The sequence below is a fragment of the Mesoplodon mirus genome (assembly GCF_964341445.2).
Source record: "Mesoplodon mirus genome assembly, chromosome: X".
Classification (NCBI taxonomy): Eukaryota; Metazoa; Chordata; class Mammalia; order Artiodactyla; family Ziphiidae; genus Mesoplodon; species Mesoplodon mirus.
Genome location: NC_138981.1, coordinates 51376328 through 51394217, shown reverse-complemented (window position 1 = coordinate 51394217; position 17890 = coordinate 51376328). Strand labels below are relative to the sequence as shown.

Here is a 17890-nt window from a genome sequence, read left to right as displayed (position 1 = left end):
AAGATAGGGACAGTAAGACAGAGACAGAGAGTGACAGAGATAGACAGACTGAGACAGAGACAGAGGTAGACAAAGACAGAGGCAGATAGAGATAGACAGGGATGCAGACAGAGACAATAGAGACGGAGATAGGGAACGACAGAGAGACAGAGACAGACATACAGAGAGGGAAAGACAGAGACAGCGATAAATCCTCATCATTGTCAAGGACTGCACTGTATCCCATAGGGGTACACCTCCTTTGGTGTGGTGTTTAGTTTGCTGTCATTTAGTGTGGTTGTTTCCTGTAGCATTACCATGACTGTACATCTGGTTCTGCCTCCCCATCTCCCCAAGCCTTGACTAAGAGGCTACACAACAAAGTGAGTGTCAAGGGGGGGAAGCTTTCCTCCTCATCCTGAGCAGTCAAAAAGAAAAGAAAAAAAAATTAAAGTCAAAAAATAGGGACTGATATTGGATAAACTGCCCAAACTGGCAAATGGCCACAGTCAGGGTTTGTGAGAGTTTAAATGTTTATTAAATGAGTGTATTTCAGCTGTCACTCTGTGTACATTATTGAACATCTTTCTATTGTAAACAGCAGAAAGCAATTTAAGAATTTAAAGCTAGTTGGGGAGGAAAACAAAAGCAGATCTCTCAGTCAAGGTGCATGTCTAGATAAGTAGTCTCTGAATTTCCCAAGTGAGGATACCTCTCTTTAGATGAAATGGCATCCTGGCATTCAGCTCAAGAAAAAGTAACTGGAAATTGCTTAGAGAGTTTATATAAAGGAAGTGAAACTGTTACAGAAAAAGTAGATAATAATTTTTACCTTTCTACTGAATCAATGACTTACTCTTTCCCCCAGTTTAGTTATTTAAAGAAAAATGAAATGAAGTCTATTGTTTGTAGTTGGTTAGATATACACAGTATAAGGGAACACTGGGAAGGGCGGCGGAATGAGAAATTAAGGGCAAACATCAAAGGATGCAACAGCAGCTTCCTGATCAAACTATTTCTTATAACTAACTGCTATGTAAATATTACTCTAATACTAGTATGTGGGTTTGCGATAATGAAGCCTTTAAAACCTCCTTAAAGGGTAAAAGTGAATAAATGGATGAATGCATGAAGAAAGAAAAAAAAGAAAGTCAAAAGTAATTTGTTCACCGGATGACAAAGGATAAAATCTCATTGGGAAGAGAAATATAAACAAACGGTAAGGAAAGTTCTGGTTTCAACTAAGTAAAACATTAAATCTGATTTAATCAGATTATTAAATTATTAATAATTATTAATTCTATATTATTCTTTTTAATTTATTTGTGATTATTCTTTTTAATTTATTTGTTCATCTTGTATGAACTTTTCACACTCTTTCCAAGCATGTATTTATTATTTGTATGGATTCTTAAACAGAGCTTTCCATTCTTTGACCTTCTTTAACCACAAAAATCACTCAATGAAATGCAAACAAGTAGGGCATGTGAAAGGGAATGGGATGGTGCCAGTTTGCAAGTTAGCCATAATCAGAAACCAACATACTCTAATCATGACTAGTGTGTTTCTCCTTTTGTGACAAAAACACTTTCTACCTTATCCTTTGATTACTAGCTTGGACTTCTTGCCTTTTGATCCCATTTCCAGATGCCAAGTAATTCCCATTATAATTCAAAGGCATTCCGTTCCAGAGGTTACCAGTCCTGTTCTTAAGGGGAAAGAGTCTTTCCAAATACAATTTGAACATCAAAGGTTTCTGAAGAGCAAAGGCCATCAACTTGCTTAAAGAGTACTTTCTCTGGTGCATAAATAATTCATGACTGTATGCCACAGAAAAACTATATTTAGTACAGGAATAATCTCATAGAATTAATCTGCTTCCTTCCACTCCACTCCCAATATCGGGTGTTATAAGATTTGAAATGTTTTTCTGGGGTTAAAATGCTAGGAAAGTTTAAGTCTAACTAACATCAAGATATGCTTAGGTTCATAAAAAGAAATGAAATTGGGTTATTTGTAGTGAGGTGGATGGACCTAGAGTCTGTCATACAGAGTGAAGTAAGTCAGAAAGAGAAAAACAAATACCGTATGCTAACACATATATATGGAATCTAAAAAAAAAAAAAAGGTTCTGATGAACCTAGGGGCAGGACAGGAATAAAGACACAGACGCAGAGAATGGACTTGAGGACACAGGGAGGGGGAAGAGTAAGCTGGGACGAAGTGAGAGAGTAGCACTGACATGTATACACTACCAAATGTAAAGCAGATAGCTAGTGGGAAGCAGCGGCACAGCACAGAGAGGTCACCTTGGTGCTTTATGACCACCTAGAGGGGTGGGATAGGGAGGGTGGGAGGGAGATACAAGACGGAGGAGATATGGGGATATATGTATACATATAGCTGATTCACTTTGTGATACAGCAGAAACCAACACACCATTGTAAAGCAATTATACCCCAATAAAGGTGTTCAGAAAATTTAAAACAAAATAAAATAATTACCTTTGTGTAAAGTTTCAGAGGGGTTGAAAGTCAAATATGTGATGGAAAAATATATACCATGCAAACAGTACACATACGAAAACTGAGCCAGCAAATTCATACTGTATAAAATTGACTTCATGACAAGGAGTATAACCAGAGAAAAGAAGAACACTTATAACAACAAAATGGCCAGTTCATTTGGGAATATATAACAATTAAAAAATTATAAATGTATATGCACCTAATAACAAGGTTTCAAAAACATGAAGCAAAAACTGACAGAACCACAGTGAAAACAGACAAATCCATAATCACAGCTGGAGATTTTTAACACCTATCTCTCAGTAAGTGATAGAACAACCAGAGAAGATAGTAAGGGTATAAAAGACCTGACAGAATTATCAACCACCTTGAACCAGTTGACATTTAAAGAACACCACACAGTATATGTATAGCTGATTCACTTTGTTATAAAGCAGAAACTAACACACCACTGTATAAAGATGTTAAAAAATAAAAAATAAAATAAAATAAAATTACTTGTACTTGGGAAAAAATAATAATGATAAAAGTAAAGAACACCACACATAAGAATGGCAGAAACACATTCTTTCCAAGTGTACCTGGAAGCCTAACAGGCCGACCATATGCTTGAAAATAAAAAAAAGTTTCGATAAATTTAAAAGGATTGACATCTTACAGACTCAATTCTCTGATCACAAAATTATTAAATTAGGAGTCAGTAACTCTAAGATATTTAGAAATTTAACTACTCAGTTCTAAATAAACCATGGATAAAAGAAGAAATCACAAGGACAGTTAGAAGATACATTGACTTATGCTCATAATGATACATCAATTTTTGTGGGATGTAGCTAAGGAGGTTCTTGGAGGGAAATTTATGGTTTTAAATATTTAGATTAGAAAAGAAAAATGGTTTACAATCAATCTAAGGTTCTACGCTAAGAATCTAGAAGAAGATGAGCAAATTAAACCCAAAGTAAATAGATGGTAGGTAATTACAAAGGTAAGAACAGATATAAATGAAACAGAAAATAGACAATAGCTTAAATTAACAAGGCAAAAGTTTGGTTTTCTGAAAAAAAATTAAAAATATTGATAAATCCCTAGCAAGACTGACTAAGAAAATTGCCAGTATCTACAATAAATGACCTTATGGATGTTACATGAATAATGACAGAATATTATGAACAAATTTATGACAATATATCCAATAACTTAAATGAAATAGAAAAATTTCTTGAAAAACGAAACTTACCCAAACTGGCATAAGATGAAATAAAAAATAAGAGTAGTTCTATATCTTTTGAAGACATTGAGTTTGATATCATAATCTTTTCCTCAAATAGCACTCCAGAAACAAATAATTAGCTGGTGAATTCTATCAAACGTTTATTAAATAAACAATACCAACCCTACCAAACCTTCTCAAAAAACAGGTGAAGAGATAACTCCCATCTTGTTTTTATGAGGTCAGGAGAATCCTGAAACCAAAACCTGACAGAGACGTACCCACCCCACCCCCAAAAAAAATTCAGTAACCAATAACCCTCATTAACATAGATGTAAGGTTTTTCCACAAAATATCTGTAATCCAAATCCAACAATATATGAAAAGGACAATGCATTTTGACCAAATGAGGATTATCTCAGAAATGTAAATTTTAGCATTCAATTATCAATCAATGTAACACGTCATATCAACAGAATAAAGGAGAAAAGGAATCAACTCAATAGGTGCAGAAAGAACATCTTACAAAATTCAACATCCATATATATAAGAACTCTCAGCAAACCAGAAGTAGAGGGAAACCCCCTCAACCTGATAAAGGCATCTATAAAAATCCTAATGTTAACATCATACTTAATGATGACATAGTTGTTGCTTTCCCCCCAACACTGGGAACACGCAAGGATGTGCACGCTCTTTTTTTCCTAAAAAAAAAAAACAAAAAAAAAACAAAAAAACTGTAAATAAGTATTTAACTCTAGCTTGCTGGTTTGCTTTTCATTGTGGCACGGGTTAGCAGTTCCAAAACCATTTTTTGTATTGAAGACTTGAAGAAAAGAATAAATACATTGAGAACAATGGGAAGAAGGAGCTATAAATACAGAAAGTGAGAAGCATGCATTACATACAGCCTGCAGTTTTTGACTGGAAGTGCATGTATCAGTTTTAAAACATGGTTTTTAACACTGACAAAAATAAATATCCGTGTCTATGTTTTAATAGAGATAGAAATAGACAGAGATATACAAGCACACATGTGTTTTCTAAGACCCCTTAGAAAACTTAGGTCTTAGGAGCTAAGACCCCTTGGAGAAATGACAGATTGCAGGGCTGGAACAGGAAAAGTACAGGGGGGAGCCTGGAACATCTGATTGAATCAGCTAGGGAAGCAAGTGCTCAGGGAGTGACTGGGTCATGCCAAATTACACAGGAGTTATGATGAAGGGGCTCAGGCTAGACAAACCTGGAACAATTTGAATGTCAAAATAACTATTCATAGATTATAGTTATAGTTAGTGTTTATAACTAAACAATATATTATATCCCATTGAATAATAAAAGTACGTATGAGGCCATACTGATATAAATAAACCAGTGAACAGATAAATGAATGGGGAGGAAAAGAAAGGCCTTTCTCACCATAATATGCCAAGAAAAGGGGTAGGTGAGAAAGAGAGAGAGAGGGAGAGAGGGAGAGAGAGAAAGAAAAAGGAAGGAGGGAAGGAAGGAGGGAAAGAAGGAAGGAAGGAAAGAAGAAAGAAGGAAAGAAAATAGAATTAAGAAATCAATTGATACTAAAATTAGTAGGTGAGAGTTTGATGAAGAACAAGATATTTGCAGTCTTTGTATTTATTAATTACAAAGGAAAATAAAAACTTTATATTGGACAAACCTGGTGGAACCACCTTACCTTAGTAATCAAAATGAACATCATGAATATTGGGACAAACCAGCATCATGGACCTTTTGTCCTGATGCTGAGAAAGACACATCACCTCACTGATACTCCCACCAAAAATGCATAACCCAATTTTTTTCAACATTTCTAAATGAGCTAAATAGACAGGTGGAAAACAACCCTAGCTTATTTAAAACAAAACAAAACAACAACAACAACAAAAACCCATACCTGTGTTGTTCCTGAAAATATGTAAGATAGCTAAAGTAAAAGTTAACATTTTGAAATAATTTTAAACCCAGAAATAAGTCTGTACTAAAATAAATTAAACTGTCTCCTAGGGTGAAATATTACTACAGGAACAACAGCAAGTAATAAAAATGAAAATTTCTTGAAAATATATTTGCACTCTTTATCTTATTAGATCATCTATAATTAAGACTATCCTGGATACTTTTACACCCCAAATAGGGATAATCTTCAGATTTCACTAGTGTATAGTTATGCAGATGTTTGTAGGAGAATAAGGACACACTGGTTTTCTGAATTAGCAATCAGGCTATTGATCCCCCGAAGAAATCCTTCCAAGTGAGTAGACACACTTATAAAGGTCTCAATTTCCTTTTGAAAGAAAATGATAATAAATAGTGAAAACTGATGAGAAAAGGAAAAAATAATAAGAATACCAGTAATACCTGCTTATGAATTTACTATTGACCAGCACTTTCACATACTTTTTTTGATCTCACAACCAACCCTTGAGGTGGGTAGGTTTCAGTTATTCATTCCAATGAGGTTTTTATTTCCCACAAGTGCCAAGGATGCCAAGAAAAGTTTGTCCTTGGATTTGGTTTCCGTGTATTCAGAAAATAAATAAAAGTCAAACAAGTCGTTTTACTGACTAGCTTTACTTCAGAAATAGCATTAGACATTTCTCAAAATCCCTTCTTTACAGAGGAGACAAGAAATGTCTGAAATCCACTTTGGATTCTTTTGGAATTCTTTCTGACTAAGCAGCATTTTTAGTTAAGAGAAGTGTTTCTTTGTTTTGCTCACATCCTTTGAGGAGCAAATGGGTATTGACTGTCCAGATGTAGGTGCTTTGAAAACCAGGCTGGGCTCTTGCCATTGCAACCAGACTTGCAGAACTCGGAGCTTTAGTCTCCTGTGTCTTCCTGCAAGGGTTAAATCTGAGGAGTGGTGGAATTGTTTCACATCACCTATAGGAAGCTTCTACTTTTCCCATTATTTTACCGGTTACTGTTCTGTTGCATATTTTACAAGTAATCAACAAAATAGTTTTGGAGCCTTTGAACTTCATAATTTTTGCTTCTTTAAAACTGAGTGCTTGCTTCTCAATTAATAAGTATCTGTATTTGGGGGTGTTGGTTTAGCCTTGGGCTGGAGGCACATTCCAGCTTTATCCAGCACCTGCAGCTGCAAGCAGTATGGACATGCTTCTTCAAAATTCTGTGAGGAACTCCAGGCCAAGAAGCAGCAGCAGGTGTGACCCAGGCAGGTATCTTGCAGTTTCAGCTGAAACCTGATGACAGCTCCATCGTGGATTTTATTGTGAAGAAACGCCAGCCAAACCCCAATGGAGTGACACTGCACAAAATAAGTGGCCTAAACTCTTCTAAAATGTCAAGAGCAAGAAACTAAAAGAAAGGGGGTAGAACTGTTCCCTATTGAAGGAGTAAGTGCTAGGTATGAACCTGGGCTGGATCTTGAACTAGGAAATATTAACTATAAAGGACATTATTCGGACAATTGATGAAATTGGATTATGGACTGCATATATGTGTGTGTATGTGTATGCCTATAATTATATGAGCCTGGAGAAGGATATAGACTAAGTTGTTAACATTGGTTATTTGGGGAAAAGTGGGGGTTGAGGATGAAGGGGGAAAATACCACACTTTACTTATTTTTCTTTTAACTTTATTGGAGTAGAGTTGCTTTACAATGTTGTGTTAGTTTCTGCTGCACAGCAAAGTGAATCAGTTTTACGTATACATATATCCCCTCTTTTTTTAGATTTCTTTCCCATTTAGGTCACCACTGAGCACTGGGTAGAGTTCTCTGTGCTATACAGTAGGTTCTCATTAGTTACATATTTTATACACAGTAGTGTATATATGTTAATCCCAATCTCCCAATTCACTCCACCTCTCCTTCCCCCCTTGGTATCCATACATTTATTTTCTACATCTGTGTCTCTATTTCTGCTTTGCAAATAAGTTCATCTGTACCATTTTTCTAGATTCCACATATAAGCGATATTATACGATATTTGTTTTTCTCTTTCTGACTTACTTCACTCCGTATGACAGTCTCTAGGTCTATCCACGTCTCTGCAAATGGCACCATTTCGTTCTTTTTTATGGCTGAGGAACATTCCATTGTATATATGTACCACATCTTCTTTATCCATTCCTGATGGACATTTAGGTTGCTTCAAAATTAAATTATATTTAAATTCTATTTCATTATTACAAAATAAAAAATGTTTTCAAGGTACCATATTCAACATTTCTTCCCTTCTTTAGTGGACTCAATGAAGGAGGTTAACAACAGCATTCAGGAGCAGAAGGCACCACCATGAAGTGGTTGCGAGCCACGGACACTGTATAGCAAGCAACAGATGGCACAGAGCACTTAAGAACAGTTCAGACCAGGTTCAGAGCTCAGAGGCCCTACTTGCTCACCAGTTGTGTGACCTCAAGACAAATTCTTCAGGCCCTCCGAGCCCACTCTTCTCTAAAATAGGCAAGCAGTCCCTTCTAGAGCGTCCATGTGAGGAATAAATAGGTTATTGTATGTATCATGGCTGGCACATGGAAAGCATTGGCCACATGGCAGTGTTTTGTTTTATGATGCTTACAAAGCTTCAGAGAATTTTAGAGGACAGATCAGGTGGAAAGTTAATCATTTACCTTCCAGGGAGAGTCTCTTAGGGTTCAGGACAGGAGCAATGCTTCAGACTCCTGTGACTTTGGACTCCAGCCACAATTCAGAAACCTGGAAATAAAGAGGTCCATTGTGTGTTAGTCTTTCTCAGCCCAGAAATTAAAGTAATAACCCCCTTGCCTCAGGGCAATGGGTACAACTGCAAAGTTAGCAGAAGACACTTCTGATTTCATCTCAGTATCACCACTCCAGCTAGTGATACCCCACACCTCACCAAAAGCACCCAACATTTCTTCACTTCCACAATCACTGTCTATGAATTGCAGCTTCTATCCAGTGCACATCATGGTCCCCTGTGTCATACCCTTATTCCGGCTAACTTACTCTCTCTTTCAGGGGAGGAAGAACCTCATGGTTGTCTAATCTTAACCCAAGAACTTCCCCTGCCTCACTCTGATCTCCTTGAAACTTTTTTTTTTACAAGGCCCAGACATAGAAGTCTCTGCAGGCGGGTCATATCTTAAGAGAGTACCGGGATATTTTCAAGCTGGTTATGCAGTCACCACTTCCCAAGAGCTTATAGAAACCAATCTCCTTCCTGAAGTCAAGTCAGCACAACTAGCTAAACTTAGAGACTTGACTCGAGCCAGTCAGCTAGCAAGGGATAAAAGGGCTAACATAGACATGGCAGCAGATAAACCTTTGGGGTGCTTCATGATTTTTGTCATGCTATGGAAACAACACTTTTAACTTTTATGTCAGATGTCTTGCTCCTTCCCAAGAATTTAGATGTGATTAATCTGGAAGTTCATACTAGGGAACAAACCCGTGAGGCAAAAGGAAACGTTTTGGCTGACCACTATGCTAAAGAGGCTGCCCTCACTCAAGTTTGATCGGTTCAACAAGTTAAAGACAATCTGGTTAACTCTGGATCATTTCTTTGAAACCTTGCACAAACTTCAATCACAAGCCCCAGCCTCTTGTAAAAATACATTGGGAGAAATCTGGACACGACTCCCAATTACGTGGATTATGGAGACACCTAGATGGCTGCTTGGTCTCTCTAAACACTCTAAAATGGAGCTTGGTGAAAAAATTTGCACACCATGGCCTACCACAGTGAAGCAACTTGAAAATCATTCTGGGACATCATAGGGAAATTTTAAATCGGTTGGCAGAGGGATGTCCCCAGTGCCTGTTGTACCTGCTTGCCACTCTAAATTCCAGCTTCTGTGAAAGGACTAAAATCAGAGATTTAAGAGGATGTAAGAAATCTTACCTTTGCTGGTTTCTCTGTTGCAAGTGGGAACCACGTCATGTGTATATCCATGTATTCAGTCGTTTACTCAACAAATACTTGCTGAGCACCTAATGTTTGTGTCTCATCCTGTTCTGGGAAGTAGAGATAGAGTGGTGAGTGAGAGAGACCAAGTTCCTGCTCTCAGAAATTTACATTCTGTTAGGGGGAGAAAATAAAACATAAACACAAGACACACTTTCAGACAAATAGGTAAAGGGATGGAAAGTGACTAGTTATCTCACTATACTTAGGGGGTTGAGGGACATGTGACATTTGAACTCAGTGCTAAATGACAAGAAGGAGACAGCCATATGAAAATCTGAAGAATTAATTGCCAGGCATCTGAGAAGGGAGTGAGTTTGGTGTGTTTTACAAACAGAACAAGATCCCAGGTGGTGATTCTGTAGTGAACATAGTGGAGAGTGGTTGGGGATGAGGTCCAAGAAATAGTCAGGTATCTGATGACTCACGGCCTTGTAGGCCAAGGAGATGGATTGAATTTTATTCTTAGAGTAAAGAGAAGCCATTATAGGATTTTATGCCAGCAAGTGATAGGAGCCAACCTGGGCTTTGGGACAGTCACACTGTCTGCTTTGTGGAGAGCAGATTGTTCCTGGCCATAGCAGATATTGCCACTTGCCCACACCAACAGTCATTATCCCCTCCCTCATTTCTTGCCAGCCACTTTGCTGTCTGGAACAAAATATTACATTCAAAAGTGTTGGAAGTGATTCTTGGGAATGCAGCTTAAGTGGAATTTACTCAGTGAGAAGAGCTCCTATTTTTGCCTTTTGCATTACTATTTTCTTCAGGTACACAACTTTGGCTGGAATTTGGCATGATGGCTGGAATTCTAGTGGCCACTTTGGATCATGATGGGACCCTGAGGCTTGAATCCATGTGCACAGGTGGTGGAAGAGAAAGATCATTACCTGGGTCCCTCATGACTTTATGGAGCCTTCATAACTGCCCTGAACTGGCAATCTCCTGGAGTGGCAAATCTTCTTTTATGTGAGAGAGAAAGGAAAAAACAACTTTTTATTTGCTTTAGCCATTATTGTGCACAGCCAAAGCCACTCAATACTGATACAAGAGTGGAATCAAGGAGTCCAGTCTAGGAAGCTATTATAGTAATCCAGGCAAGAGAAGAGGGTGCCTTTGGGTGAGAGTGATAGCCTTGGATTTGGGGAACAGTGATCTAATGCTAGATATAACCTGAAGGTAGAGTCAATAGGATAATGTCAAAGATTGGATGTATGGTGAATGACGGTAGCATTTACTGAGACAGGGGAGACGTAGAGAGCAGTAAACTGTGTGGAAAATCAAGAGTTCCATTTTGAACTTGCCAATTCCCTGATGTTTTGTCTATGGGGGATGCTGGGGAGGCACTTAGATATGGTAGAGGTAGAGTGAGAGGTAAAGATTTGGAAGTTAAGAGGATAGTATTTTTTTTATCTGTAAACACTTTATTTTGTATCTCTTAAAGATAAGGGCTAAATTCTTCCTCCTAAATATCAAACCCATCCACTTCCCTCCAAATCCCATTATCACCATTCTAGTTTCAGACCATCGCTGTCTTGTGCACAAATTACTTACATGACATTCTAGCTTGCCTTTCTTCCTTTGGGCTTGTTTACACTCCAATCTACTCTCTACACTGGAGTATTCCAACTTTTTCTTCTCTTCAACAGTATTACTGAATTTTTTTAAATATGCACCCTAATATGTGCACATTTACTAACCACATATATTTAGTAATACATTCTAATATGCAAGGACATAATAAAGTTGTTGATTGCTTCCTGTCTTGTTCTCACCCCCACCCCCTTTTATCATTTGGGGGAGTGGAGTGTGGGAAGAGAGTGCAGCAGGAAGCTGAGAGGCTGAAGTGGGTGGGTTCCTATGTCCTTGGGACTTTGCTTTCCTAAGCCCAGCATCTCAGATCAAGTCGACAACAGGGCACCAACCAATGTCCTGGAAGTTTCAGCCAGCCTGTGTAAAGAATTGTCCCCAATGATGATTAAACTAGAGTGGGACATGACCACCAGGTGGAACCACAACACAAATGAGACAAAGATGGACTTGGTTCTCAGTCAGATGCCCAAATCCCTGGCTGCCTAGCTCTGCCAAGTTCCACTGTAATGCACTGGATGTTTTTTCGTTTTGTTTTGTTTAGTTTTGTTTTTGTATTTTTTTTTTGGCTGCACTGGGTCTTCGTTGCTGTGTGCGGGCTTCCTCTCGTTGTGGCGAGCTGTGGCTACCCTTCGTTGAGGTGTGCGGGCTTCTCCATGCAGTGGCTTCTCTTGTTGTGAAGCACGGGCTCTAGGCACACAGGCGTCAGTAGTTGTGGCCCACGGGCTTAGTTCCTCCACAGCATGTGGGATCTTCCCAGACCAGGGCTTGAACCCGTGTCCCCTGCATCGGCAGGTGGACTTTTAATCACTGCACCACCAGGGAAGTCCCCGGGTTGTTTTTTTTTTAAAAAAAAACTCCATTTTGTCAGGATTTTACTGTGCACAGTGAAATAGAAATCTTAAAGAAATGAGATTTAAAAATATAAACAATTTTACAAGTTCCTTTCTACAACTGAATGGACTTCAACATACAGTTCCTTGGTACACACACACACACACACACAAATGCATTGTAAATAATGTTTAATACCTTTCGTTTTTAATAGTTTTCATTTATTTATTTGGCTGCTTGAGATCTTAAGTTGCAGTACTTCGGATCTTTGTTGAGGCATGTGGGATCTTTCGTTGTGGCACGGGCTTCTCTCTAGTGGTGGCATGTGGGTTTTTCTCTCTGTAGTTATGGCTGTGGGCTCCAGGGCGCGTGGACTCTGTAGTTTGCGGCATGCAGGCTCTCTCATTGAAGCGCACGAGTTCGGTAGTTGTGGCATGCAGGCTTACTTGTCCCGTGATCCCGGGATCTTAGTTTCCCAACCAGGGATCGAACCCGCGCCCCCTGCATTGGAAGGCGGATTCTTTACCACTGGACCAGCAGGGAAGTCACTCATTTTCAATAATTTTAAAACCTATTTATTTTTTATTATTTAATAATTTACATTATTAATACTTTTTTAACATCTTCACTGGAGTGTGATTGCTTTACAATATTGTGTTAGTTTCTGCTGTATAACAAAGAGAATCAGCTATGAGTATACATATATCCCCATATCTCCTCCCTCTTGCGTCTCCCTCCCACGCTCACGACCCCACCCCTCTAGGTGGTCACAAAGCACCGAGCTGATCTCCCTGTGCTATGTGGCTGCTTCCCTCTAGCTATCTCTTCTACATTTGGTAGTGTATATATGTCCATGCCACTCCCTCACTTCGTCCCAGCTTACCCTTCCCCATCCCTGTGTCCTCAAATCCATTCTCTACATTTGCATCTTTATTCCTGTCCTGCCCCTAGGTTCTTCAGAACCGTTTTTTTTTTGTTTTAGATTCCATACATATGTGTTAGCATACGGTATATGTTTTTCTCTTTCCAACTTACTTCATGCTGTATGACAGACTCTAGGTCCATCCACCTCACTACAAAAAACTCAATTTCGTTTCTTACTATGGCTGAGTAATATTCCATTGTACATATGTGCCACATCTTCTTTATCCATTCATCTGTCAATGGACACTTAGGTTGCTTCCAAGTCCTGGCTATTGTAAACAGAGCTGCAATGGACATTGTGGTACATGACTCTTTTGGAATTATGGTTTCCACAGGGTATATGCTCAGTTGTGGGATTGCTGGGTCATGTGGTTGCTCTATTTTTAGTTTTTTGAGGAACCTCCATACTGTTCTCCATAGTGGCTGTATCAATTAACATTCCCACCAACAGTGCAAGAGGGTTCCCTTTTCTCCACACCCTCCCCAGCATTTATTGTTTGTAGATTTTTTGATGATGGCCATTCTGACCAGTGTGAGGTGATACCTCATTGTAGTTTTGATTTGCATTTCTCTAATGACTAGTGATGTTGAACATCTTTTCACGTGTTTGTTGGCAACCTGTATCTCTTCTTTGGAGAACTGTCTGTTTAGGTCTTCTGCCCATTTTTGGATTGGGTTGTTTGTTTTCTTGATACTGTGCTGCATGAGCTGCTTGTATATTTTGGAGATTAATCCTCTGTCAGTTGCTTCGTTTGCAAATATTTTCTCCCATTCTGAGGGTTGTCTTTTGAGCTTGTTTATGGTTTCCTTTGCTGTGCAAAAGATTTTAAGTGTCATTAGGTCCCAATTGTTTATTTTTGTTTTTATTTCCATTTCTCTAGGAGGTGGGTCAAAAAGGATCTTCCTGTGATATATGTCATAGCGTGTTCTGCCTTATGTTTTCCTCTAAGAGTTTCATACTGTCTGGCCTTACATTTATTTCTTTAATCCATTTTGAGTTTATTTTTGTGTACGGTGTTAGGGAGTGTTTTAATTTCATTCCTTTACATGAAGCTGTCCAGTTTTCCCAGGACCAATTATTGAAGAGGCTGTCTTTTCTCCATAGTACATTCTTGCCTCTTTTGTCAAAGATAAGATGACCATATGTGTGTGGGTTTATCTCTGGGCTTTCTATTCTGTTCCATTCCTCTATAGTTCTGTTTTTGTGCCAGTACCATACTGTCTTGATTACTGTAACTTTGTAGTATAGTCTGAAATCAGGGGGCCTGAATCCTCCAGCTCCGTTTTTCTTTCTCAAAATTGCTTTGGCTATTCGGGGTCTTTTGTGTTTCCATACAAATTGTGAATTTTTTTGTTTTAGTTCTGTGAAAAATGCCATTGGTAGTTTGATAGGGATTGCATTGAGTCTGTAGATTGCTTCGGGTAGTATAGTCATTTTCACAGTGTTGATTCTTCCAACTCAAGAACATTGTATATCTCTCAATCTGTTTGTATCATCTTTAATTTCTTTCATCTGTGTCTCATAGTTTTCTGCATACAGGACTTTTGTCTCCTTACATAGGTTTATTCCTAGGTATTTTATTCTTCTGTTGCAATGGTAAATGGGAGTTTTTTCTTAATTTCTCTTTCATATTTTTCATCATTAGTGTATAGGAATGCAAGAGATTTCTGTGCCTTAATTTTGTATCCTGCTACTTTACCAAATTAACTCTAGTAGTTTTCTGGTAGCATCTTTACGATTCTCTATGTACAGTATCATGTCATCTGCAAACAGTGACAGTTTTACTCCTTTTCTGATTTGGATTCCTTTTATTTATTTTTCTTGTCTGACTCCAAAACTACGTTGAATAATACTGCTGAGCGTCAGCAAACTTGTCTTGTTCCTGATCTTAGTGGAAATGGTTTCAGTTTTCACCACTGAGAATGATGTTGGCTGTGGGTTTGTCATATATTCCCTTTATTAGGCTGAGTTAAGTTCCCTCTATGCCTATTTTCTGGACGGTTTTTATCATCAGTGGGTGTTGAATTTTGTCAAAAGCTTTTTCTCATCTATTGAGATTAACATATGCTTTTTATCCTTCAATTTGTTATTATGGTGTATCACATTGATTGATTTGCGTATTTTGAAGAATCCTTGCATTCCTGGGATAAACCCCACTTGATCATGGTGTATGATCCTTTTAATGTGCTGTTGGATTCTGTTTGCTAGTGTTTAGTTGAGGATTCTCGCATCTATGTTCATCAGTGATACTGGCCTGTAGTTTTCCTTTTCTGTAACATCTTTGTCTGGCTTTGGTATCAGGGTGATGGTGGCCTCACAGAATGAGTTTGGGAGTGTTCCTCCCGCTGCTATATTTAGGAAGAGTTTGAGAAGGATAGATGTTAGCTCTTCTCTAAATGTTTGACAGAATTCGCCTGTGAAGCCATCTGGTCCCAGGCTTTTGTTTGTTGGAAGATTTTTAATCACATTTTCAATTTCAGTGCTTATGAGGGATCCATTTATACTTTCTATTTCATCCTGGTTCAGCTCTCGGGAGGTTGTGCTTTTCTAAGAATTATGCCATTTATTCCAGTGTCCATTTTATTGGCATATAGTTACTTGTAGTAATTTCTCATGATACATTGTATTTCTGCAGTGTCAGGTTTTTTCTGTCCTAATTCTGTTGAATTGACTCTTCTCCCTTTTTTCTATGATGAGTCTGGCTAATGGTAAATCAATTTTTTTTTATCTTGTCAAGGAGCGAGCTTTTTTTTTATTAACCTATGCTATCGTTTCCTTCATTTCATTTTCATTTATATTGGATTGGATCTTTTTTTTTTACATCTTTATTGGAGTATAATTGCTTTACAGTGGTGTGTTAGTTTCTGCTTATAACAAAGTGAATCAGTTATACATATACATTTCCCATATCTCTTCCCTCTTGCATCTCCCTCCCTCCCACCCTCCATATCCCACCCCTCTAGGTGGCCACAAACCACGGAGGTGATCTCCCTGTGCTATGCAGCGGCTTCCCACTAGCTATCTATTTTACATTTGGTACTGTATATATGTCCATGCCTCTCTCTCACTTTGTCACAGCTTACCCTTTCCCCTCCCCATATCCTCAAGTCCGGCTGGGCCCATGAGCCATGGCCGTTGAGCCTGCACGTCCGGAGCCTGTGCTCCGTAATGGGAGAGGCCACAACAGTGAGAGGCCCGCGTACTGCAAAAAACAAACAAACAAACAAAAACTTCTCTCGGATTGGATCTTTATGATTTCTTCCTTTCTGCTAACTTTGGGTTTTTTTTGTTCTCCTTTCTCTAGCTGCTTTAGGTGAAAGGTTAGGTTGTTTATTTGAGATGTCTCTTGAGGTAGGACTGTACTGATATAAACGTTCCTCTTAGAACTGCTTTTGCTGCATCCTATAGGTTTGGGGTCATCGTGTTTTCATTGTCATTTGTTTCTAGGTAATTCTGATTTCCTCTTTGATTTATTCAGGAATCTCTTGGTAATTTAGTAGTGTATTGTTTAGCCTCCATGTGTTTGTATTTTTTTACAGTTTCTTTCCTGTAATTGATATCTAGCCTCATAGTGTTGTGGTCGGTAAAGATACCTGATACGATTTCAATTTTCTTAAATATACCAAGGCCTGATTTGTGACCTAAGATACGATCTGTCCTGGAGAATGTTCCATGAGCACTTGAGAACTGTTTTCTGTTGTTTTTGGATGGAATGTCCTATAAAGATCAATTAAGTCCATCTTGTTTAATATGTCATTTAAAGCTTGTCTTTCCTTATTTATTTTCATTTTGCATGATCTGTCCATTGGTCAAAGTGGGGTGTTAAAGTCCCCTACTATTATTGTGTTACTGTCAATTTCCCCTTTAATGGCTGTTAACATTTGCCTTATGTATTGTGGTGCTCCTATATTGGGGGCATAAATATTTACAATTGTTATATCTTCTTCTTGGATCGATCCCTTGATCATTAAGTAGTGTCCTTCTTTGTCTCTTCTAATAGTCTTTATTTTAAAGTCTATGTTGTCTGATATGAGAATTGCTACTCCAGCTTTCTTTTGATTTCCATTTGCATGGAATATCTTTTTCCATCCCCTCACTTTCACTCTGTATTATGTGTCCCTAGGTCTGAAGTGGGTTTCTTGTAGGCAGCATACATATGCATCCTGTGTTTGTATCCATTCAGCCATATGCCTTTTGGTTGGAGCATTTAATCCACTCACATTTAAGGTAATTATCAATATGTATGCTCCTGTTACCATTTTTTTTAACTGTTTTGGGTTTCTTATTGTCAGGGTTTTTCTCCTCTTTGATTCCTGTCTAGAGAAGTTCCTCTAGCATTTGTTGTAAAGCTAGTTTGGTGATCCTGAATTCTTTTAGCTTTTGCTTGTCTGTAAAGGTTTTGATTCCTCCATCGCATCTGAATGAGATTCTTGCTGGGTAATCTTGGTTGTAGGTTTTTCCTTTTCATAACTTTAAATATGTGCTGCTATAGGCTGGAAGATGGCGGAAGAGTAAGACACGGAGATCACCTTCCTCCCCACAGATACACCAGAAATTCATCTACACATGGAACAACTCCTACAGAACACCTACTGAACGCTGGCAGAAGACCTCAGACCCCCGAAAAGGCAAGAAACTCCCCACGTACCTGGGTAGGGCAAAAGAAAAAAGAATAAACAGAGACAAAAGGATAGGGACGGGACCTGCACCAGTGGAGGGAGCCGTGAAGGAGGAAAGGTTTCCACACACTAGGAAGCCCCTTCGCGGGCGGAGACTGCGGGTGACGGGTGGGGGGAAGCTTCGGAGTAGCGGAGGAGAGCACAGCAACAGGGGTGTGGAGGGCAAAGTGGATAGATTCCCGCAAAGAGGATCAGTGCCGACCGGCACTCACCAG

General features: G+C 38.7%; 1 protein-coding gene across 8 annotated transcripts in view; it reads right to left on the bottom strand.

The window, feature by feature from the left end:
- The window catches only part of LOC309796831 (elongator complex protein 1-like), a 73441-nt gene that overhangs the window by 8267 nt on the left and 47284 nt on the right, over window positions 1-17890 (bottom strand). For 2 of the 8 annotated variants that reach the window (XM_082610195.1, XM_082610203.1), the window contains one exon: window positions 13467-17644. In XM_082610195.1, the coding sequence (XP_082466321.1) occupies window positions 17586-17644 (59 nt within the window). In that variant the 3' untranslated portion in view covers window positions 13467-17585. Of the gene's footprint in view, window positions 1-7217; window positions 8417-9584; window positions 9762-10537; window positions 10610-13466; window positions 17645-17890 lie in introns of those variants that run through there. The other 6 variants (XM_082610199.1, XM_082610196.1, XM_082610198.1 and 3 more) reach the window with 6 other exon arrangements.